General features: G+C 47.1%; 1 protein-coding gene across 2 annotated transcripts in view; it reads right to left on the reverse strand.

Moving 5' to 3' along the window:
• Positions 1-705: 705 nt before the first annotated feature.
• Positions 706-25,070, reverse strand: part of CHGB (chromogranin B) — an 87,388-nt gene continuing 63,023 nt past the window's right edge. The window contains exons 1-5 of one of the 2 annotated variants that reach the window (XM_029072015.1): positions 16,214-16,316; positions 6,775-6,821; positions 5,484-5,577; positions 2,259-4,129; positions 706-1,104 (exon numbers count right to left, since the gene is read on the reverse strand). In XM_029072015.1, coding sequence (XP_028927848.1) covers positions 1,021-1,104; positions 2,259-4,129; positions 5,484-5,577; positions 6,775-6,821; positions 16,214-16,301 — 2,184 coding nt within the window. In that variant the 5' untranslated portion in view covers positions 16,302-16,316 and the 3' untranslated portion in view covers positions 706-1,020. Of the gene's footprint in view, positions 1,105-2,258; positions 4,130-5,483; positions 5,578-6,774; positions 6,822-16,213; positions 16,317-25,070 lie in introns of those variants that run through there. The other variant, XM_029072012.1, reaches the window with a different exon arrangement.

Here is a 25,070-nt window from a genome sequence, read left to right on the forward strand (position 1 = left end):
GCCGCGGGGAAAGAGCAACGGCATGGGAGTCAGAGGACCTGGGTTCTAAACCCCAGCAATGCCAAATGCTTGCTGTGACACCTTGATTAAGTCACTTAACTTATCTGTGCCTCAGTTCTCCTGTCTGCCCTTGTACTTAGACTGCATGCCCTATGCGTGACAGGGACGGTGTCCAATGTAATTCACTCTGTATCTACCCCAGCGCTGAGAACAGTGTTAGACACATAGTAAGCCCTTAGCAAATACCCGTTGGGGGGGAAAAAAAAAGGCCTAGATCATTCTTAAACTGTAAATGAGTGAAAAGAGAATCAAACAATCCTTGGTATTTGTTGAGTGCTTATCCTGCAGAGTACTGTCCTAAGTACTTGGGAAAATACAACAGAGTTGGTACTCACCACCCTTCCCACGAGGAGCTAACAGTCTACAGGGATGTTCCAGGAAATACTTTAAATAAGGAGATTTTTGAATGCTCGTGATTATTGTGGTCCCTGTCAAAACTGCAGTATAGCCACTCTGTGTATAAAGGGGTACCCAGATCCTTAGCTTATTTGTATTATACTTAACCATGAACTCACTTTTACTCTGTGCCTTTTAATGCCGAAGGAAACAGCTCTCACTGTTTATTCAACAGCCAGTTTGTGCTCACCGAGACTCCAAGGCATGTTCAACCTTTTTTAAGACAAAGAAAACTCAGAGAGATAAGCATTTGGTCCTGGATCAATCTTTTATTATTTCAAACAGAGACATAAATATAATTCTGAAGAACAGTAACACAATCTGTCACAAGCTTAATAAAATGTCTGCCTTGCGTGAGAGTTTATATGCTAAGATTCATGCTATTCAAACTTCAATAGCATCCTGACAAAAATAAAGACATTTCCAACTGTGTAAAACACTACACTTAGTGAACGGTAAACTCTATTTTCTGTCTTTGGGTAAACAAGACTTCCCAAGAGTATGTAATGTAAGGAGTTTACACTACCAGAACTTGGAAGTATCACACCACAGCCCATTGGGTCGTCACCCTCTTCGGGGATGACTGAACTTCTCAGCTATCTTCTGCAGTTCCAAATCCATTGCAGCTAAGTTTTCCAGTTCTTTTTCCTGTGAAGACAGAAACTTAGTTGAGCTGCTGAACGCAAGGAGGGGTTAAGAGCCAGGTGCAAATTTGGCCTGTCCCGGTGGCTGGGGAGGTTATTAACAGAGGCTTACCCAATGCCATTCTGACACCTTTGATTTCTAGCCCTGGGTTACCACTATTGCCGCTGACATTTGGGAAGACCGGGACTTGACTGTCACACTTCAACCAGAAGCTACTCGGTGTTAGCTTGAGTTCAGTTTAGTGGCAAGGGGATGGATTAGAAGACCTTTATAAGTTCTCCCAGCAATAAAAGAATCAATCATATTTATTAAGGGCTTACTGCGTGCAGAGTATTTACTGGACTAGCCAATATCTCCTTGGATCAAACTTCAATGTTAGGATGAAGTTTTCAAACTTTTTGTACCTGGGAACCTTTCTGATATTTGATGAATTTCAGTGATGTCCTTCGACGTGGAATTAAAAAGCGACTCTCACATATCTCCCTTACGCCTCATCGTCTTTCAGCGTTCATACTAATTAATGCTTCCCTGCCTTCTCCCCTTATCCAGAATTTTCCCAGACGTGTGGGTCCAATCTTTTCAACTTCACTACCTCCTTAGCCTGTATCACCAACCTCATTGTGAGAATCAGTAAACTCCCACTTGGTCAATGGGAGACTCGTGAACCTCCCATACGGATGAAGAAGAGCAACAGAGGAGGAAACAAACCCCAACAGCCCCCTGCTTGACTTTTCTTTTAATCTGGTTAAGGCAGATACTCTCATTGTAGAGATGTTTTGTGGCTTACCGGATAGAGCAAAGGCCTGGGAGTCAGAATTACCTGGATTCTAACCCTGCTCTGTGTGACTTTAGGCAATTCGCTTTACTTCTCTGTGCCTCAGTTACCTCATCTGTAAAATGTGGATTGAGACTGTGATCCTGATGAGGGACAGGGACTGTGTCCAACCCAATTTGCTTGTATCCACCCCAGCGCTTAGTACAGTGCCTGGCACATAGTAAGCACTTAAATACCATAATTATTAATGTTATTACTACTGAAGGCAGTACGTACAGTGGTCTTTCACCACAGTTTTTCCCCTTCCCCAATATCTGAGGGTCTTTAGTTCATTTGTCATCAATATCGACTAAATCTGTGAACCAAAGTCCAGTGACTGTACCTCTTCCTCTGTGAGAGGTCTCTGATTGAGGCTTCCCTTTTCATTCCTAATCATGTGACGCTTTTTCATCTCTTCATCAGAGTTGTAGAAATCTGGAAATTCAGCTGACTTCTTCCTATAATTGAGAAGTTGAGCCAGTTGGTCCACTCTATTATATTGCCTTTTCAGACCCAAGTGGGGGATCCGAGGAAGATTTCTCTTCTCACCGTGCCCCTGATTTACTCTATCCACAAGTGGTTTCTTCTCCCACCAGTCATAATCACTGTATTCTGGAAAGAAAGTCTGCTCGTTAAGGCTCTGTCTCCTTTCCTCTTCACTCACTGGAAACTCTTCACCCAGATTGTCTTTTTTCTCAGTCTGCCTGTTCTTCCATCTGAGATTTTGATAGTAAGGGCTGAACTGACTTCCTAATCTCTTGTCCTTCTTATCTGCACGGTTGGTACTGAATTCCTTTTCTTGAAACCTTGTTTCTTCTCTACTCTCTTCACTCTCTTGGTCTTCCTTCTGCTGCTGCTTTCCAAAATCTTCTTCCTCAAAACTGCCTGCCGAGTGCTGCTTCTCTTCACTATTTCTCTCCTTATGAATGAAGCGGCTCCTGTCCCGCTCTCTCCTCTCTCCTCTAACATGCCTCCTCCAATCGCCTCCGTTACTTTGTCTTGCGTAATGTTGGTCTTCACTGGAATATTTTTCCTTGTCCCTGTTGTCACGCTTCTCTGGTTCATCTTCACTCTCACCTCGGTGGTGTCTCTTCTCCCCAGGCTGGGACCTCTCTCCTTCATTTTCTTCTCCTTTGCGCTGCCTTATTTTATCATAGAAGGACCTTGTCTCCTCATTTTCTCCACTGTGGTAGTTTCTTTTCTCTTCTTCCTCTTGGCTTTCCTCGCTGGGTCGTCTCTTCTCGCTGTATTCTTCACTTCCTCTTCCGCCATGTTTTTCTCCCTCCAGATCCTCAGAAGCAGGTTCCCTGTGATAATTCCTTTTCTCTTCTTGATTATTTGATTCCTCCTCTGGGTCCTCATAGTAATTCTTTTTATGGTGTCCTCTCTTATCCCAGAAACGTGCCCTATCTTCAGTTGATTCCTGCGATTCCCCCAGTGTGTTTCTTCTCTCTTCATAGTGAGGCCTTCTTTCACCAAATCTGTATCTCCTGTGGTGGTGCCTGGGCTTTGTCCGCCGCTTGGCCATTTCGGCAGTGGCTTCTTCGCTTTCATCTGTTTCTTCAGAATATCTGTGCTGGAAGGAACCTTGGCTTTTTGAGTCACTCAGATGTTTTTCACTGATGCTTTCCTCTTCTTCCTCTTCAGCCCCCTTTTCATCTTCCTCTTCTTCTTCTTCCCCCTCCTCCCCTTCCTCCTCTTCCTCGCTCATCTCATGGCTGTGTGTTCTCTCCTTGGAGTGGCTCTGAGAGTGTCTTTTAAATTCATCTAAAAACTCATCTGGGTTTTTAGCCGTGGCCTGGAATCTTTTGTCCGGAAGCACCTGGGGCACCTCTTCCGATGCTTCAGCACGACGCTTCTCTTGGCTTCCTTCTTCACTAGACCTGTTTTTCTTATATTTCTCTTCTACCTCTCCTTCCTCCATGCTCTTTTCACCCTGATATTTTTTGGGCTCTTTATGGAGAAGATCTTCATGAAGGGAATGACTGCCTTGATGTTTTCCTCTCTCTTCTTCCTTGCTGGGGTCTTTTCCCTGGGCCCCCTTCTCCAGCTCCTCCTCTTCCATTTTCCTTGGTGCTTCTTCATCCACAGGATTTCTTCCTTCCTCTATACTCGTGGGGCCCTGGGCTTCCCCATTATCTTCCCTTAACAGTCTTGCTTCAAATTTTGAGTTTTCATTTTCATCTTTCTTCTCTTTGATGTCCTGTTTCCCATCTATTGTGGCAAAGCAAAAGAGGAAATTGAAGTTCTTAGTGATGCATTCAAAAAGCCAAAACCTCATATCAAGGAGCCACTTCCCGTTGCATATTTTTTGTTTTAAGCCACGAGGAAATTTAAAACGTTTCCCATTTTAAGTTGTGTGAAAATGATGTTAGCTTTGTGCAATATGATCCAAGCTTTACGGGCTTTGAAATTTCAGATAGGTACTATCTCCAGTGGAAACTCTTTATGTAACAACACTAAGGAGACCAATTGTGAGGGACTTTGCTAAGCTGGAATGCTTTTTATGATAGTCTCTAAAATTGCATTTGATTCCATGGTGGGTTCCAGGAACCAATGGAAATCTCTGTTATCCAAAGAATATTGACACTGTTTAGAGGTTTTGTTAGGTTTTATTGTCTTTCCAAATCTTAACAAGCAATTGAGACCCTTTGCTGTTGTGGGCAGGGAGGGTTTCTACCAGTTCTGTTGCACGGTACTCTCTCAAGCGCTTAGTACAGTGCTCTGCACACAGTAAGCGCTCAATAAATACGACCGACTGATTTGCCTTTTCTCACGCTGTCTCTCAGACCTGACTGAAGTTGGAACGTGGTGGCCAAAGGAAAGTATGGTTTTACAGTAGAATGTTTTGAAAGTAGGAGAGATGTCGTGGTTTAGTGGAAAGAGCACAGGCTTGGGAGTCAGAGGTCATGGGTTCTAATCCCAACTCCACCACTTGTCAGCTGTGTGACTTTGGGCAAGTCACTTAACTTTGCTGTGCCTCAGTTACTTCATCTGCAAAATGGGGATTAAGACTGTGAGCCCCACGTGGGACCACCTGTTTACCTTGTAACTATCCCAGTGCTTAGAATGATGTTTGACACATAGTAAACGCTTAACAAATATTATTATTATTATACAGTGCCATGCAGAAAATACAGGTCCTCAACTAATAGTAAAATAATGATAATAACAATAGTAATCGTGATCTGAAACAGTGATTCACAGCTTGGTTCAGTCACGTAGTCCAAGGGGTTAGTGAATGTTTCCAAAACTCATTGCTCTGGTTACAAATCATGATCCTGAATGGAAATAAGGTGACCCAGAGAGTCACAGCTAATAATGTATTTCCTTAAAAGGATTCAGATGCAATATTAGTAAACAACATCCTACAACATCCTGACAACATCCTAGATCTGGCATTTTCTCTGCTCTCAATAACGCTCATGTCCTTAAAAAATGGCTCTGGAGGTGAAAAGCAATTTTGTTATAAAATGAAAATGAACTGTGAAAAGAGTCCACCCATTCTTGTGAACAAAAGTCTGGAGTGAGAGCACTGGCCCTTTCTGGAGCTGGGGACATGACTTACTCTTCCTCAGGATCTCTCTGCACTCGGGATCGATTGGAGGAGCATTTGGCTTGGCCAAAGCGTTTGACAGAACTTCAATGATGCAACGGGTCACCTGGAATAAAGCCAAGAATGAGAATCCGGGAAATGAACGAGTCATTTCTCTGGATGAGTCCCAGGGTTGGATGGGAAATTTGAATGCACAGACATAAATTTTAGCTCTATACAGGCGCGAATGGGAAAGGGCTTCCACAAGACCCTGGCCTTTGGTTGGGATGGGGGTGAGGAGTAGGAGGGGTGACAGGTAGTCACTCCCTAAGCACTTGGGTACCACCCCAGCAACACTTATGTAACTATCTTTAAACTCTGTTGCTTCATCCTCTCTGTAATTTATTTTAGTGTCTGCCTTTCTGGCTAGATGGTAAGCTCTTTCAGGGAAGGGACTGTATCTACAGACAAGCAGCGTGGTCTAGTGGAAAGAATTCGGGTCTGGGAGTCAGAGGACCTGGGTTCTAATCCCTGTTCTGCCGCTTATTCGCCTTATGACCTTTGGTAAGTCATTTAACTTCTCTGGGCCTCAGTTCCCTCATCTGCAAAATGAGGATTCAGTACCTGGTCTCCCTCTTACTTATACTGTGAGCCGCTGTGGGACCTGATTATCTTGTATCTACCCCAGCATTTAGTACAGTGCTTGGCACATAGTAAGGATTAAACAAATACCATTATTATTATTACTAACTCGACTGTAGTCTCCGTGCTTAGTACAGTGCTTGGCCCAGATAAGCACCAATAAATTCTATAGATTTTTTTTTGAGAGAAAAGGGTGGGACCAAGACTGGTTTCTGCGGTATTTTTGAAAAACTAAAATGCTTCATGGGGATTTCCCCATCACTTCATCACCGCTGAGAAATCCTCTCCCAAGGCAGCTTTGACTTAACCAAAAAGCTGCATGAAGCCAAACTGACAGCTCTTCTCCCCCCTCCCTTCCTAAGTTCCCCACTTCGGGAAACAAAGCAAGACTTCATGCTACTACCAGATAGTGGTTTGTTGTGACACCATTTTGGAATCAACATGTGATTCATAAATGGAATCAACATGCGATCCCTCTGTATAAGAATCTAGCGGGATTCCACGAGAGGACATCCCGGAGCTAGCAGTGGTGTCCACGTTGCATTGAGCATGTGTGGTACATACACTGGTTAATGTACAGGGCTGTTCAGAATGAAACTCTTGGTTATTATTCAGATACTAAATGGGTTTAGGCCGAGAGGTGAGAAAACAAAAACGGGGCTTAGTAGAGATTGCAACTCACCATTTCTTCTGCAGGGTCTCCTCTGTCCACTGGTTCAGCACTGACAGCTTTTGAAGTGGGTGGAAAAAAGTTGAGAACATGGTGAGTTGATTTTACAAATGGAGGTAGTCCGAAGCCTTACAAAGTAAAATGAATGTAGTGGAGTCTGAGGTCTCCACAGTTGAGGTCATCGAATCCATCAATCCATCGTGTTTATTAAGTGCTTAGTGTGTGCAGAGCACTGAACTAAGCACTTAGGAGAGTATGATGTAGCTGTAGCAACAGCAGCAAAGAGTTCAGTAAGTAACAAGTACTGAATGGGAACTAAACTAGGGGGTGGAAGAACAAGAAGATCCTTGACCTTGTATGGTCAACCCCAGAAAAACTAAAAAAAAAAAAATGCCATTTGTACTTGCATGTTTAGACTGTGAGCCTGTCATTGGGCAGGGGTTGTCTCTATCTGTTGCCAAATTGTACATTCCAAGAGCTTAGTACAGTGCTCTGCACATAGTAAGCGATCAATAAATACTATTAAATGAATGAGTCCCAGGCCCATGCTCTTTCCACAAGGCCATGCTGCTGCTTCTCCTCTTCCTTCTCTCTGCCTTTCCTCCTCTTTTTTTTTCCTTCTCCGCCTCCGTTTTTTCCTCCTCATCTTATTGCTAGACTTCATTCTCAAAATGACCTGCAGAATAGTCTCAATTCTCATTTGCTGTTGTAAAAATTATACAAAAAAGTGGGGTAATTATGCCAGTACACATGATACTTTGCCATTGAGAACAACTCCTCTTAACGTTTGTCATTTAGAGACTGGGAAAAAAAACGCTTTGCCTGCAGTTAGAGAATCTCAATTCTTAAATTGAGACTTGATTATGACTCTCTCATGTTGAGGAAAAACACTCTTTCTGCCATTTTCATGAACAAACATGTAAACACTGTTAAAGGGAATAGTTTTCTGGCTCAGAGAAAGACAGGTCGATATAGAAGCTTGAAGTTGAACCATCCCCTTATCAGACAGACTTCAAATACGTCTGTGTTGCCTAGTACTGTCCCAGATAGATTCTTTGGGTTTCAGAGTTTTGGTAAGCCATTAACTTCAGTCTCAAGGCTCTTTCAGCCTGGTGGGGAGATAAAATAAGGAAATACACTCATTCAGTTCTACAATAATGCATGTCTTCACGAATCACTTTAGCTAGAAGGTTGTTAGGAAAATAGGGAACGTCTATCTAACAATGCAAGCTTATGTTCATACTGAATGACACGGCATTGAAAGATACGGCTTAGGTGTATGCATGTGGTGGGAAAACAGATGAGAATCATAGCTTGAATTGTCCTTAATGTGGAGTTTGACAAAAATGCAATTCCCCTAATCAACTTGTTTTAGGAGAGCTGGGTGTAGATTGAGAAGAGCGCTCACAGGGACTTTCAGTGAATGCATAAATAACAAAGACGCATAAAAGTGGAACTTGCTTAGTCCAGATAGGCTTTCTGGAGGAGGTGGGTTAGAAAGACTGGAAGGAGACGGCTTGGAGGCAGAAGAAAGACTGAACATGAGGCAAGGCAAGGAGATTTTCCTGGGGATAGCAGAGGATGTAAATAAAAACACCTCTATCTTTCTCTCTCCCTTGCCCCCATCCTTAGAGCAGTTTCAAGCTCAGTGACTAGTTTAACAATCTTTTTTTTAAAATTCATTTGAGTAGAATTACAATATTTAGGTAAATATTCTTATTCTCTCCTGTCTCCCCTATCTGTAACCTATTTTAATGTCTATCTCTCCCTCTAGACTATAAGCTTCCTGTGGCAGGAGAGTGTCCACCAACTCTGTGGCATTGTACTTCCCTAAGGACTTAGTACAGCACACAGTAAGCACTTGATGAATACATTAATTTACTGAATGATTGACTGAGTTTGAGGAGACACCAGTAAAATAATTGGTCTGGTACCCTTAGCCCCTTTCTTATTAAAGAGCTCAGAACGCTTTCAGTTTCATGATCTCATTTTCCTAAAGATCTTTTCATTAAAGATCTTTCAAACACAATATAGCTGATCTGTCCATAATGGAAACTGTCATACACATTCTGCTTTATGTAATTCTTAATTAGGAACAGTATAAGTGTTAACCTAATTTACTATGATTCAGGAAGTTTTCAGCCTTTGTTACCTCGCTTTTCACAATGTTGATTCTCAGATGGGAATCAGGATAATGGCACAGGGAGTTTTCTTTTGCTTCTGTGTTTCTCTGTGGTTCCTCTCGCCACGCCCCCCCCCATTATAAACTCCTTGAGGGAAAAAATTGTGTCCAAGTACTCCATTGTACTCTTCTAAGGGCTTAGCACAAAGTAAATGCTCGATAAATACCACTGATTGAATGAGTCATTCACTCTATAAACACCTGCCCTGATGGTTAAGGGAGGGGGGGGGGCGGGCCAGTAATTTTAATGGTATTTGTCAAGCACTGTTCTGAGCACTGGGGTAGATACAATACAAACCATGTCCATGTCCGCGTCCCACATGGGGTTCACAGTCTAAGTAGGAGGTAGACAAGGTATTGAATTCCCATTTTACAGTTGAGGAAACTGAGGCACAGAGAAGTTAAGTGGCTTGCTCAAGGTCACACAGCAAATAAGTGGCAGAGGCAGGATTAGAACACATGTTCTAACTAGACTGTGAGTCCCACGTGGGACGGAGACTGTGTCCACCCTGATAATGCTCAACAAGTACCATTTTTTTAAAAAAGTACAATACGACAATATAACAGATTCCCTGCCCACAACGAGCTTGCAGCCTAGAGGATCACAAAATAGTCTCATATCTGCTAGAATGGCATAGATATGCACCTACATGAATTGTGGACTGAGTATAAACTGCTTTGTACATCAACTATATCGAGGCACACACTCCAAATAGGTGGCGGTAAACGTCTCTGAACCACATTCATCCGGATCAACTACACCGCTCCAGGTTATCACCAAGTGTGAGATTGTTATCACCATCGTCACTGATAGAACAGAAACAGCAAAACCTCTCCAGCTATTCTGGATGCCCTTCTCTCCTCTACTTTATGGAAACACCCTAGGGAATCTATGACTTGGGGAGGAGAAGGGAACCTTGGGAGGAATGAATTGTTCATCCCTTTGCTCCAAGTAGAGTTGTCTAAGCCCCGAGATGATAGTCCAGAATAATGTCATGCCAGAAGAAGCCCCTTTCCTTCTTCAAGACTAATCCTCTAGTCCTCTCCTCTGTAAGGCTCCTCCTCTAGACGGTGAGGGGAACGGGTCTACCAACGCTGTTATATTGAACTCTCCCAAGAGCTTAGTACAGCACGCCACACTGTAAGTGTTCAATAAATACCACTGATTGATTGAAGAAGCCCCTTTCCCTCTTCATCAATATCTCATGCAGTTTTACCCATGAAGCTTTTGCAGGTCCCTTCCCAGGCATTCACCGTTTAACTGGTTCAAACCAAGACCAGCTTGAACTAGGGATTCTCCGACATCAGAAATGGGAGCCACACAAGGCGGGGGACTGTTCCCAGCTCCTCCTCTCTGCCCAACGAGAAAGCTTTTAGAGTTTTATGTTTGTCTCTACCATCTGCTGAGCAGCAAATGTGCTCCTTCTTTATCTGGTGGGCTCAGTATAATGCACTCCATCAAGAGGATGTGGTTACCACTGCTGAAAATAAGGTCAGAGAGTTGACAGTCCATGAGATGTGGCCTGATTTGAGGCCCTGATTGAAATCTCCTTGTCAATTGTATTTGTTGAGCACGAACTGTGTGCAGAGCACTGTACTAGGCGCTTGGGAGACTACAACACCACAGTGTAAGACACATTCCCTGCCCACAGTGAAAAATTTCTAAGGCTTTCATTTTTGTGACTCTTCTGTAGAGCTGCTTCTGGACCAATTTCGCTGTGCTTTGCGTATTTTGTGTGTGTGTCTAATTCCTGAGTACTTGTCGAGCCCCTTTTGGATTTAGACCACGAAACAGTCTTTTAATCACTTTGCAGGACAGGGCACAGTCATAAAATACACCCTGAAAGGTTAGAGAGATTGAGGAATGGAGGGGTGAGTGATTTGTTTACGATTTTGAAGGGAGACTGGGAGGCCTGAGAATAGAAAGGCACAATCCTTGGGGTTCTAACACCTAAAACCATGGCACCAATAAATCAAACCAATTCACCTGCCCATCATTTGCCTGACTTCACTGACTAGTCCAACAAATTGATACTTACCCAAGGGCAAGTGCCTTATTTGCAAGGCTGCACTAACTAAGGCACCGGTACCGAGACATCGGATCCGCTATATCTCGCAATGCCTGAATTCAGATCGTCATCAGCAATTATACCAACCGAGCCACTGAAAATTCTGGGGAAAGTTCCACTTGACATGGGAGGACTGGCCCCATTCCAATTTTGGGAAGTAAAGTATCATCTCTCTAACTTGGCTTTAGGGTTCCAGTTTGCTGGGCTCATGCTGTTGGGGCATATCTTGAAGATCAGTCAATCAACAGTATTTATTGAGTGCTTACTGTGTGGCAGAACACTGTTCTAAGCGCTTGGGAGAGTACAATATTACAGATTTGGTAGACACAAGGACAAGGAGCCTACAGTCTAGCGGGATGATTCCCGGTTGGTTCCATTTCATCCCAGGGATGACTGGAATTTAGAAACCCTTTTTTCCCCCAACGCTATTTGCTAAACACTTACCATGTGCCAGACACCATACTAAGTGCCGAGGAAGAAACAAGATAATCAGGGTGGAAATAGTCCCTGTCCCACACTGGGCTCACAGTTTAAAGTAATCCTCATATAACAGACGAGGTAACAGTCCCAGAGAAGTGAAATGACTTGCCCGAGATCACACATCAGCCAAGTGGCAGAAACAGGGTCAGAACCCAGGTCCTCTGACTCCCAGGCCTGTGCTCCATCCACTAGGCCACACTGCTGGGCAGTTGGTTTTTCTTATCTGGCTGAAAGGCCCAAGTAATTATGTATTATTAAAATTAAAAAGGGCCCATGATAATCACCTTCAGCCAATCTTCTTAGTGATCTTCTAATGGATTTTGTTATCCCACTTTTACATTTAATACTGTAGGTAGATTCGTAGCACAATTTAAAAACTCTAGTTAATTATGACAGATGCCAGAATAATAATATCCCGCCTAACCAGGTCTACGTTAATGTTGTATTTTTTGTAGCAACAAACTCATCCAAAATGTTAATTTATGCAGTATCATTTCATTTCTCTGGGATACAGCCCTCCCACCCTTCCTTGGGGTGCTACTCCCTAAACAGGGCCGAAGGTCTTTGTTATTCGTCAGGAAGGGAATTCGATGCTATCCGGGGAAAACACACATTCAATATTCTTTGATTTCAAAATGACATGCAAATTCCCATTGAGTTTTATCTACAACCAAGGACAGTAATAAATAAATCAAAGCAATTTATGAAAGATTCATTCCCCAAGATATCTCTTATGTTAAGCCGATGCATTTTCATAATCCTACATAGAGCTAGACTAAGAAAACTTCTAGGGAAAGAAAAACAATTATATTGCAGATGAAGCAAACAGATGGTGGATTCCACGTTTTTGAGAACTGTAGGAAAGAGATGTTTTCTGATTTTGACCTTAGTATTCATAATTGTCAACAGCTTTTGTGTAGGAAGATCAAAGAAATGATGAAATTTCCTGAGAAGATAATGTATGCTTTTGGAAAACAATCTCTGCATCGTTCATCTGTTCTAGATAATTCCTAGCAGAGACTGGATGCTCAATGAAGTAATGGCGGAGAAGACAATGGAACTCGGCAAGGAAGTCTGTGGAGGGAGGGTCCTTCTTGGAGATTTTGAAGAAAGGCAGTGAAAAACATCTCCCTAGGGGTTTACATGTCATATTGACCGAAGGCAGGTAGGCTGAACCCAATAACCTCTTCAATTCCCTTCCAACGGTTTCCATTACCATTTCAGCTACTGCTCAAGTTTCTTGGAGGAAGAGCACTTTGTAAATATCAGAGATTTAAATTTCTTATTATAAAAATCACGTTTTAATCTGAGATTAAGGATTCAATTTGTCGCTGTGGTTTATAGCAGCATCGTAGCAGGATTCCAACTCTTTAACTAGCACCCATTTTTAAAGACATATTTATCTATTCCCATTAAGCAATGTTAATAATTATGCTACTTGTTAAGTACTTACTATGTGCCAAGCACTATTCTAAGCACTGGGGTAGATATAAACTAATCAGGGTGGACACAGTGCCTCCCCTACATGGGGCTCACACTCTTATCCTCATTTTACAGATAAGGTAACTGAGGACCAGAGAAGTCCACGTTCTATCCACTAAGCATGCCGCTTCACACTATTTTCAGGATACTTCACAAGGACCACGTACATGAAATGATGTGTACTTTGCAATGAAACAAAGCACTCCCTCCAGGTCTAAACTTAATAGCCACCCCCCTCCAAAACTGTCCACCCACCACGCAATCGGTCCATCCTAGTTAGAAAAGAGTTAATTGCTGTCACCAGCGATAAAATGTGCAGAAGACTCACAAAAAATCCAAACGAAACAAAACAACCCTCCTCCCCCGCAAAAAAAGCCCTCGACAGGTGGAATACACCTCCAGGGGGAAACATTTCCAGTCTTGGTATAGGGAGTGGCCTTTCAGCATCAGAAAAAGGAAAATACATTTGATTGGACCGGTATTATCTCACATAAATACCCTCACTTTCATCCCCATACGCATGCGCCAGTTAAGACCCTAAACAGATCTTGCTGTTTTAGACTCGCATGACATTTTTAGAGACTCCAAAAAGAGACTGAAAATATTAAAAAAAGAATCAACTCAATCTCCAAAGCGCACCTACACGCACTCACACACGTAAATGATATGATCATGTGAGACCTCATTTTCAAATCAGAAGTCGGCTAGTCTTAGGTTTTATTCCCGAACTGGGTCCACTGTCTGATTTGCGTTGATTTTCTGTATAAGAGGTGAAATATACACTATTGTTTCTTCCGTTATTGAACGAGGTTTGACCTAGATCATTCCAGAAATTGATGATAGATATTTATACACACCAGGGATATTCAATAGAGCACAGGCCTCGGAGTCAGAAAGTTATGGGTTCTAATCCCCCCCGCCGCCGCTTGTCTGCTGGGTGACCTTGGGCAAGTCAGTTCACTTCTTCCAGCCTCAGTTACCTCATTTGGAAAAGGAGGATTGAGACTGAGCCCCAAGTGGGACAGGGACTGTATCCAACCAGATTTGCTGGTGACCACCCTAGTGCTCAGTACAGTGTCAGACACAAAGGAAGCATTTCACGTACCATCATTACTTAACAAATACCCTGATTTCCCAGCTAATTTAGAAAGCAGTGTGGCTCAGTGGGAAGAGCCCTGGTTTGGGAGTCATGGGACGTGGGTTCTAATCTCGGCTCTGCCACTTATCCGCTGTGTGACCTTGGGCAAGCCACTTCACTTCTCTGTTCCTCAGTTACCTCATCTGTAAAATGGGGATTGAGACCGTGAGCCCCACGTGGGACAACCTGATCACCTTGAATCTACTCCAGCACTCAGAACAGCGCCCGGCACTATGTGTAAGCGCTTAACAAATACCGTGCTTATGAATAAAAACTAAACGTAAGCTTGTTTACATCTATGTTGGGGAATACCTAGTAGTTCGGAAGTGGCGTATTCAGTATACTAATATATACATCCGTGGATATTTTGTCTTCATCGCTGTGCCAAGATGAAACGAGCAACACCGAGACAGGTCCACTGACTGACTGACTGTCCCTCGGTCCCCTGGGTTCAGGAGGAGGAGAGGAGAAGGAAGAAGACGAAAGGGAGGAGGGGGAGGAAGAAGAGCAGGGGGAGGAGGAGGAAGAAGAGCAGGGGGAGGAGGGGGAACAAGAGCAGGGGGAGGAGGGGGAGGAAGAGCGGGGGGAGGAGGGGGAGGAAGAGCGGGGGGGGGGAGGAGGAAGAGCAGGGGGAGGAGGGGGAACAAGAGCAGGGGGAGGAGGGGGAACAAGAGCAGGGGGAGGAGGGGGAACAAGAGCAGGGGGAGGAGGAGGAGGAAGAGCAGGGGGAGGAGGAGGAGGAAGAGCAGGGGGAGGAGGAGGAAGAGGGAATAGGAGGAGATAAAGGAGGACGAGGAGGAGGAGGAGGAGGAAGAGCAGGGGGAGGAGGAGGAGGAGGAGGAAGAGCAGGGGGAGGAGGAGGAGGAGGAAGAGCAGGGGGAGGAGGAGGAGGAGGAGGAGGAAGAGCAGGGGGAGGAGGAGGAGGAGGAGGAGGAAGAGCAGGGGGAGGAGGAGGAGGAGGAAGAGCAGGGGGAGGAGGAGGAGGAGGAGGAGGAGGAGGAAGAGGGAATGGGAGGAGATAAAGGAGGACGAGGAGGAGGATCAGGAGAAGGTCAGCAGGGGGAGAAGGAAGAGCAGGGGGAGAAGGAAGAGCAGGGGGAGAAGGAAGAGCAGGGGGAGAAGGAGGAGGGAAGAGGAGGAGGTAAAGGAGGACGAGAGGAGGATCAGGAGGAGGAAGAGCAGGGGGAGGAGGAGGAAGAGCAGGGGGAGGAGGAGGAAGAGCAGGGGGAGGAGGAGGAAGAGCAGGGGGAGGAGGAGGGAAGAGGAGGAGGAGGAGGAGGAGGGAAGACGAGGAGGAGGAGGTCAAGGAAGAGGAGGAAGAGGAGGAGGAGGTCGAGGAAGAGAAGGATGAGAGGGAGGTAAAGGAGGAGAAGGAGGTAAAGGAGGAGATGGGGTAAAGGAGGAGATGGAGGTAAAGGAGGAGATGGAGGTAAAGGAGGAGATGGAGGTAAAGGAGGTGGAGGACGTGGAGGAGGTAGAGGACGTGGAGGAGGTAGAGGAGGAGAAGGAGGAGGAGGTAAAGGAGGAGAAGGACGAGAAGGAGAAGGAGGAGAAGGACGGGGAGGGGAAGGGGGAGAAGGACGAGGAGGAGGAGAAGGAGGTAAAGGAGGTGAAGGAGATAAAGGAGGAGAAGGAGGCATAGGAGGTGGAAGCGGAGGAGGAGGAGGAGGAGGAGGAGGTGGTAAAGAAGGTAAAGGAGGCGGCGGAGCAGGCCGTGGTGCGGGTCCATGGGTGGAGGCGGGGAGGTGTGTGTGTGTGTGTGCGGGGCGGTGGGAGCTGTGTGGGGGAGGAGGGAGATCCCGATCCCGATCCCGATCCCGATCCCGGCCCACGGCGGGGGCCGGGGAAGGACGGCCGCGCCCACCACCCCGGGCAGCGGGGGGCAGCGGGGGGCAGCGGGGGGCAGCGGGGGGCAGCGGGGGGCAGCGGGGGGCAGCGGGGGGCAGCAAGGGGCAGCGGGCAGGTCCTGAGCCGCCGGGAGACAGTCAGCAGGCGGAGCCCCCGCCCCGGCCCGGCCCGGCCCTGCGCCCCCCGCCCGGGCTGGACCTCTTCCCCCCCGCCCCGCACCCCCCGGGCCCCCGCATCCCCGGCCCCGCTCACCGGCCAGCGCCGCGGCTCCCAGGACTCCGACCCGCAGCAGCAGCAGCAGCAGCAGCAGCAGCGGGGGCGGCAGCCGAGCCGGCCGCATCGTGCAGCCTCCCTCCCTCCCTCCCTTCCGTCCGTCCTGAGGCCGGCGCGGGGTGTGGAGCGGAGGGTGCAGCGCCCGCCCTATTTAAAGGAGCGAGCGGGGGCGGGGCGGGGCGGGGCCGAGGCAGCCGCCGCCGCCGGGACACCGGGAAACCCGCACCGCCCACCCGACACCCGACACGCCACCTCTGCCCGCCGGGGTCCCGCGGCACCGCCCAGGGGACCGGACCCGGGAGAGGCCCCTCCGATGCCCGGCCGCCAGGGAGAAGAAGAAGAAGAAGAAGAAGAAAGAAGAAGAATGATGATGTTGGTATTCGTTAAGCCCTTACGAGGGGCACGGCGCTCTCCTAAACCCGGGCAGGACGGATAAGAAGAAGAAGAATACTAATGGTGGTATTTGTTAAGCGCTTACTAGGGGCACAGCCCTGGTCTAAGCCCGGGGAGGACGGAGAAGAAGAGTAATAATGATGATGTTGGTATTTGTTAAACGCTTACTAGGTGTACAGCCCTGGTCTAAGCCCGGGGAGGACGGAGAAGAAGAAGAAGAATGATGATGTTGGTATTTGTTAAGCGCTTACTAGGGGCACGGCCCTGGTCTAAGCCCGGGGAGGACGGAGAAGAAGAATAAGAAGAATAATGTTGGCATTTGTTAAGCGCTTACTAGGTGCAGAGCACTGTTCTAAGCGCTGGGGGAGATACAGGGGAATGAGGTTGTCCCACGTGAGGCTCCCAGTCTTCATCCTCATTTTACAGTTGAGGGAACTGAGGCCCAGAGAAGTCAAGTGACTTGCCCACAGCCACACAGCTGACACGTGGTAGAGTCGGGATTCGAACCCATGACCTCTGACTCCCAAGCCCGGGCTCTTTCCACTGAGCCACGCAGAGGGATGCCCGGGGGCTCTACCCCCTTGACCCAGGGGACCGGACAGCCGGGCAGCGGTGTCCTAGGACCCGGGGATCGGAGGAGCCCTGCTGAGAGCTCACCTCCTCCGGGAGGCCTTCCCACACTGAGCCCAGGTCCTGCCACTGACCTGGAACGCCCTCCCTCCTCGCCTCCGCCAAACTCACTCTCTTCCCCCCTTCCAAGCCCTGCTGAGAGCTCACCTCCTCCGGGACGCCTTCCCACACTGAGCCCTCTTTCCGCCTGCTCCTCCTCCCCTCCCCCACTGCTGTCCGCCCTTCCCGTCCCCTCGGCCCTGTGCTCATTTGTGTATATTATTCATTATCCTATTTATTTTGTTAATGAGGTGTACATCTCCTTGATTCTATTTAGATGATGTCTTGTTTTTGTTTTGTTCAGTTTGCCTTTGCTGTCCTTCTCCCCCGTTTGGACTGTGAGCCCATCGTTGGGCGGGGATGGTCTCCATCTGTTGCTGAATTGTACATTCCAAGCGCTTAGTAGAGTGCTCTGCACAGAGTAAGCGCTCCATAAGTACTACTGAATGAATGAATGGGTGAATGAAAGGAGCAGGGGGGGGTCAGTGGCAAGACCCCCGGTTGGGGAGTCGGCGGACTTGGGTTCTAATCCCGCCTCCGTCACTCGTCCGCTCTGTGACCTGGGGCCAGCTCCATCGCTTCTCTGGGCCTCAGTGACCTCCTCTGCAAAGTGGGGAGGAAGACCGTGAGCCCCAGGTGCGGCAACCTGCTGACCTCGTAGCCGCCCCGGAGCTTAGAACGCTGATAATAATAATGGTATAGCTGTTAAGCGCTTACTATGTGCCAAGTACTATTAGAACATATTTAATAAAAATATGTGCCAGGCACGCTACTAAGCGCTGGGATTGATTCATTCATTCAGTCGTATTTATGGAGCACTTACTACGTGCAGACCACTGTACTAAGTGCTTGGAATGGACAATTTGGCAACAGATACAGACCATCCCTGCCCAACAACGGGCTCACGGTCCAAACGGGGGAGACAGACAGCAAAACAAAACAAGTCGTCAGGCGTCAATATCATCGAGATAAATAGAATCATAGATATATATACACACATCATCGACAAAATAAATAGAGTAATTAAAAATGCATACAAATATGCACAAGTGCTGTGGGGAGGGGAAGGGGGAAGAGCAGGTTGGACACAGTCCTTGTCCCACGTGGACCTCACAGTCTCAGTCCCCATTTTCCAAATGAGGTAACTGAGGCCAGGAGAAGTTAAGCGACTTGCCCAAGGTCACACAGCAGACAATTTGGGGGATACAGGAGCGGGTTCTCGGAGGGCACAAGGATGCCAGTGCGCTTGGATGGGGGTGGGGAGGGAGTGGGAGAGACACAGAGAGAGAAAGAGAGAGTTCACTGAGTTGGGCTACTTTGCCAGCTCGTGTTTCTAGCTGAGCTCTCTGTCGGGCTTGCCTGCCTCGCGGAGCAGAAAAGAGGGAATTCCACAGGGACAAGGAAGGCCGCCGCTGAACATTCGCCGCTTTAGTCCCATTGCTGAGAGCGCCAAGGAAAGCGACTGGCTGGGCACTGGAGCCAAGCCCCACGGGATCGACCCCGTTGGAAGATGCGGGGAATTGTTTAGTTCATTCGATCGCAAATTATTGAGCGCTTACTGTGTGCAAAGGACCGTACTGAGCGCTTGGGGGAGGACGCTAGAACAGCGGGCCCATTCCCGGCTCACAGCGAGCTCACAGTCTAGAGGGGGAATCCCACTGCTGCGGCGGATCCAGGGGTTTGGTTTTTCACAGACTGAGGAAAACCTGTTAGGAAGTTGCTAGCTGAGGAGCTTCCAACAGTGAGAGTGGAATGTTTCCCCCAGTCCACACCAGACCTAGGCTTCCCTCCACATAGGCCTGAGGGCTAGGACATCTGTACTGTTTTATCAGAGGGTTCAGAAGGAGAAGAGCCGCCCCCCCGACCGCTGCCCCGGGGATATTCCGACATCATTTCTGACATGGGTCACTCCTTGCTGGATCAGTTTTCAAAGTGAATAGGAACTAGGACATTCAGTAAATTGGGCTCTGCCCAGATCAGATCCATTCCAGAATCAGAGTCAACAGGCTGATGATGAGCCGGGTCTTGGTTTGGGTTTTCTGCTTTGCTTTCGTGTCCCTGTCAAGGAAGGTTACAACGTAGATATAGAACACTAAAAGGGAGCTTTAATATTTGGATGTGGTTAGGCCCACTTAGAAAGGGAGAGGATCGGAGTGAGTCCAGCAGGACACAGCTACGTAACCAAACTTAACGTAGTTCATGAGGAAGCCGGTCCATTTAAGGGACCTCCTACTGTGAAGTAGCCATTGATGGAACGCCTTTTAAATGGACTCTCCTTTGGCCCCGATTTGTGGTTTTCGGGAAATGATCCCTCTGTGATAGCAATGTTCATCACAGATCGCCAGCTACTGTTTAAGAGCCACGGGGGTCCAGATGAGGCTTTCAATCATCTTTTCTCCTGCCAGTGAATGCCTCCTTTCAGCGCTGTCTCAAGACTGACCTCACAGGCAATTGCAGGTCCCGGTTTCTCACGGCTCAGTGATTCGCTTCTATCCCACTAGCATCGTGAGTTGCTGAGAAATGGCTCACTTTAGTTGTCCTTAGAGGAGAGATGCTTCTGGGAGAATCCCCAAAAACAAACAAACAAAAAACCAGAAAGGAAAATACCAAACAGTAGAGATCCTGGATTTAAGCAGCAACAACCTTCTTGCTCCCTTTTTTTTCCCCTGCTCTAAAATCACCTGCAGAGAACCGAGAGAAGACCGTATTTGCCCCTGACAAATCCTGACGTCAAAAATCATGCCTCGTCGTAAAGCAGAATGTCTGCCTCTCCTCTGACAATGCCGCTCAGGTTACTGCATAATCATCTCAGCTCTCTCCCTCAGCTTCTGTGGCCAAAGGTCAAAATTTGCTCTCATCTCCAGAAGCAGAGGCTACTCCGGGTGTCACTGAATGGGTGGGGTGGATTCAGCCCTAACGGCAGAGAGGAAGGAACGGTGTGGCCTAGAGGATAGAGCACGGGCCTGGGAGTCAAAAGGTCATGGGTTCTAATCCTGGCTCCATCACTTGACGGCTGTGTGGCCTTGGGCAAGTCACTTAACTTTTCTGTGCCTCACTTTCCTCATCTGAAAAACGGGGATTAAGACTCTGAGCCCCAGGCGGGGCAGGGACTGCGTCCAATAGGATTTGCATGTATCCACCCCAGCACTTAGTACAGTGCCTGGCACATGGTAAGTGCTTAACAAATACCATAATTATCATTATTAAGAAAGCAGGGAGAAGAAGAGGGGAGGGGACAGGAGAAAGGCACAAGGGAGAGCAGCTCTGTCACCTGAGAGGCCAACATGTGGGATGGAATAGCAATCCCTGATGCTGTACGTTCCCAAGACTCTAGACAATGCCACTGACTGCCACAACCAGCAGCCTTGTAGGGTGAGAGAGGGAGGATTAAACCAAGAAACATCTATGGATTCAATTCTCCTCTTTTTTTTACTGATACATGTTAAATGCTTACTGTGTACCAGACGCTGCTGTGTGCTGGGGTAGATACAAGATAATCAGGTTGGACAGAGTCCATGTCCCAGATGGGGCTTACAGACTTAATTTAAATTTTACAGATGAGATAACTGAAGTACAGAGAAGTTAAGGGACTTGCCCAAGGCCACGTAGCATTAAAGTGGCAGAGTGGGGATTAGAATCAATTATATTTATTGAACGCTTATTGTGTGCAGAGCACTTGGGAAAGTACAATATTATAGAGTTGGTAGATGCTTTCTCTGCCCACAATGAGCTTACACTCTAGAGGGGGAGACAGACATTAATATAAGTAAATAAATTATGGAAATATATATATATATATATAAATATATATAAATGTGTGTGCAGCAGGGCTGAGGGAGAGGTGAATAAAGGGAGCAAATCCAAGTTCAAGGGTGACACAGAAAGGAGGAGGAGAAGAGGAAATGAGGGTGTAGTCAGGGAAGGCTTCTTGAAGGAGATGTGCCTTTAATAAGGCTTTGAAGGTGGGGAGATTAATTGTCTGTAGGAGATGAAGAGGGAAGGCATTTCAGGATAGAGGCAGGACGTGGGCAAGAGGTCGGCGGCAAGATAGATGAGATGGAGATAGAGTGAGTAGGTTGATATTAGAGGAGCAAAATGTGCAAGCTGGTTCTAGCAGGAAAGTAGAGAGGTAAGGTAGGAGGGGTCAGGGGATTGAGTGCTTCACAACATCACTAAAATCCACCCTTTCCTCTCCACCCAAACTGCTACTAAATTAAATCCAAGCATTTATCCTATCCCGCTTTGATTACTGTATTAGCCTCCTTGCTGACCTCCCTTCCTCCTATCTCTCCCCTGTCCAGTCCATACTTCACACTGCTGCCCAGATCATTTTTCCACTGAAACATTTAGTCCATGCTTCCCCACTCCTCGAGAACCTCTAGTGGATCAAACAGAAACTCCTTACCATCAACTTTAAAGCACTTGGGCCACTGATTCTTTAACCTTGTTGAGTCACCTCATCACTTTCTCTATACCCCCAGGCTCAGTAAATGAAAGTGATCTTCATTACCCTCTCACAGATAAGTATTCAGAGAATTCTTGGGGAAACTTGGAAGGAAGCTTCTTTGGAAATCCCAAGTAGGATTACTTCAAAGCCTTCTTTGTATGATCCAAGAAACCTGATTTTTTATACAAAAAAAAATTCTTCAGAAGGATAATGAACCTGACACAACTCCCCAGTGTACTCAAGTCTACAGACTGGCAGGGAAAGGTTGTTTTTTTTTTTTTTAAACATTTTAAATGATTATTACTGAAGCATCCCGTTTCTGTTTCTTGTTCTTAAGAGGTGAAAAGTTCCTTTCTGTTTTTCAAATCCAAATATATCTCAGCTTCATTAAACTCCAAGAAAACCTTTTTGTTCACCCTAAATCACTTAAAACTTGGAGGATTTGGTAGTTGAGGACAATAAATTATCACGCATACAGCTGTCAGGAATATGTCTCCCTCTCCCCACCTCTATGTTCTTTCATCGCAGGTAGTAATAATAATAATAGTGGTATTTATTAAGTGCTTTCTCTGTGCCAGGAACTGTACTAAGCGCTGGGGGAGATACAAGCAAATCGCATTGGACACAGTCCCTGTCCCACATGGGTCCCACACTGTTAATCCTGACTTTACAGATGAGGTAATTGAGGCCCAGAGAAGAGAAGTGACTTGCCCAAGGTCACACAGCAGACAAGTGGCGGAACCGGCATTAGAACCCAGGACCTTGTGACTCCCAGGCCCGTGCTCTGTCCACTAGGCCAAATGTGGCTTTACCGCAACTGTGCCTTCCCTCTGATCTACTGGATGAGAAATGACCCACCGCCCAGGGAGGTGTTCAGGTATCCAAGTTAGTGCTGGACAAACCAGGGGATGAAAGGACTTAGCCGAGAACAGAGGGCCTTTGTTATTTTCCACCTGCTAGAGCGGGAGTTCTCAAATGGTACCACGGGCAGTGGTGCAGACCCTGACTCCAACGGCTCTCCCAGAGTCCGAGACTCGGTTGGCGGCAGAGGACACAAAGACCCTGGCCAGTCGAAGGGTTGGAATTGGCTGGGGAGGCGTCAGGGAGAGGGGAGTTCAGTGAGAAGTGGAAATGGGCCAGACAGGCAGAGAGGCTGGATGGGGGAACATGGGAGGACAGCGTACAGAGGAAGAAGAGAAATATTCTAACCAAAATACTGGCTATAGCTAAACTTTCCTCTGAAAAGATCTGCTCCGGGCAGACCGCGTATCAGCCGGTCACAATCACCTCACATCAGAATCACAATCACATCAGAAAGGTGGACTGCCATTCATCTTGCGTTCGGTCCCGTTGTCCGCCGGAGGCCTTCTTTAGCCAAATTAAGTCGTCGGCGCCATTTTGCAGGTGACACTCCCTGAGCCAGCTCCTAGGCAGTGGGTTGAAATCTAAAGCGGTGACCCTGTCGCTTCAGATTTCCCAGCTAGTGGTTGTCTCAGCATCACCTCCTTTCTCTGGATGTCAAATCCCAATGGACCTCAAAGTCCATTACTGAATCAGATTCAGTAAAATAGCCTCTGGGATTAGGTCTCTTCTTTGAGCTATCCATCAGTGCTCCCGGACGGAGGGAAACATAAGAAAAGACGATCGCAGCACCCCTCCTCCACCCTCCCATCCAATCCTAAGCCCCGCATGAATGCTTTCTGTTGCACAAAGAGAGAAGCGGATGTATTTGCACATTCCTCTGGGTGGGTTACAATGGTAAATTAAAAGAAAACAAAGGATCACACTACCACAGCGGGCACCGAGAGATGCTTTCTTGCCTCAGCTGCCCTTCGAGATAAGGTGATATTCTCACCTTGTGTACAAAAGGCAGACCACGTCTCTAAAAATGAAGCCAGCAGCCCTGAGGGCTGGGATGCTCCGAGAATTTAGACATTTGGAGGCACGTTCCCAGCCTTCCCTAGATTCTCTTCGGCTTCTAATTTAGCTGAAGATCTCAATCAGACATGAGCTCTTAGCAAGTCACTATTCACCTGCAACCTGTACCCAAGCAATCACTGCGGCCAAGGGGAACAAGGCTGCGAGCAGGAAATTGTGTGGAGAAGCAGTGTGGCTTAGTGGAAAGAGCACGGGCATCAGAGGATGTGAGTTCTGATCCCGACTCCACCACTTGTCTGCTGTGTGACCTTAGGCAAGTCACTCAACTTCTCTGTGCTTCAGTTACCTCATCTGCAAAATGGGGATTAAGACTGTGAGCCCCACATGGGACAACCTGATGGCCTTGGAGCTAGCCCAGCGCTTAGAACAGTGCTTGGCACAGAGTAAGAGTTTAACAAATACCATCATTATCATTCTCTGTGCCTCAGTTACCTCATCTGGAAAATGGGGATTAAGACTGTGAGCCCCATGTGGGATCTGATTAACTTGCATCTATCCTAGTGCTTAGAACAGTGCCTGGCTCATAGTAATCATTTAACAAATATCATAAAAAAAAAAAGCCCAGTACCAGAGAGGAGTGGAAGAGCAACATCATTTCCATTTGTTCTACAAGATTTTTTCAGGACAGATCATTTAAAACCAAGTGAACGGGGCAGCCACGATGGCTCAGGCGATAGGAAACCGGGGAGCAAAATTGATGTCTGCTAAATGTACCACTCATATCTGTCCCCACTGGAGAGTCATGTCTCTCGGTGGGAAGAGTCAGGGGAAGGAGAGGGTAGCTGAGGTGAGAGTTCAGAATGATTGGAGGAACATTAAAATCATAAACAGCAGCCTCTGAGTGACAAGGGGAATGGGAGATTTTTCCAAAGGCTAATATCCTTAGCAGAGAAAGAGTTTGAAGTTAAAGCCTGAAAAGGATCATGATGATTCAGTATCTCGCCTACTGAAGGTCAGCGCCATCTTGTCGGAGGGGATGAAAGGAGCCCCAGGAAATACTGAACTAGCATTTGAGAGAGAACTGTTGGGCCCAGGTGGGAGGAATATGCCACTTGTCAGGATTTTCATGCTGTTGGGGCCAGAGGGGGAGGGAGGAAGAGGGAGGCAAGGGGGGTGGGGGGGACAATCCCTCTGCTAGGACCAGGTAAAGCAGATGGTGGGGAAATGTGAGCCTCATGCAGTGGTGGGTGGGGGTTCCTGCTCACCAGTCAGCACCTGTCCCTCACCATGTGGCTGTGGTTATTCTCCAGCGAGGAGTTGGGCCTGCTACCTGGAAGCGAGAATAAAAGAGCCAGGGATGAGGACAAAGGGACTCAAGTTGTCACTGCCAACAATGTCCTTGTTGTCACCACTAATAATAATGATAATTGTGGTATTTATTAAGGGCTT

This window comes from Ornithorhynchus anatinus, chromosome 9 (assembly GCF_004115215.2).
Source record: "Ornithorhynchus anatinus isolate Pmale09 chromosome 9, mOrnAna1.pri.v4, whole genome shotgun sequence".
Lineage (NCBI taxonomy): Eukaryota > Metazoa > Chordata > Mammalia > Monotremata > Ornithorhynchidae > Ornithorhynchus > Ornithorhynchus anatinus.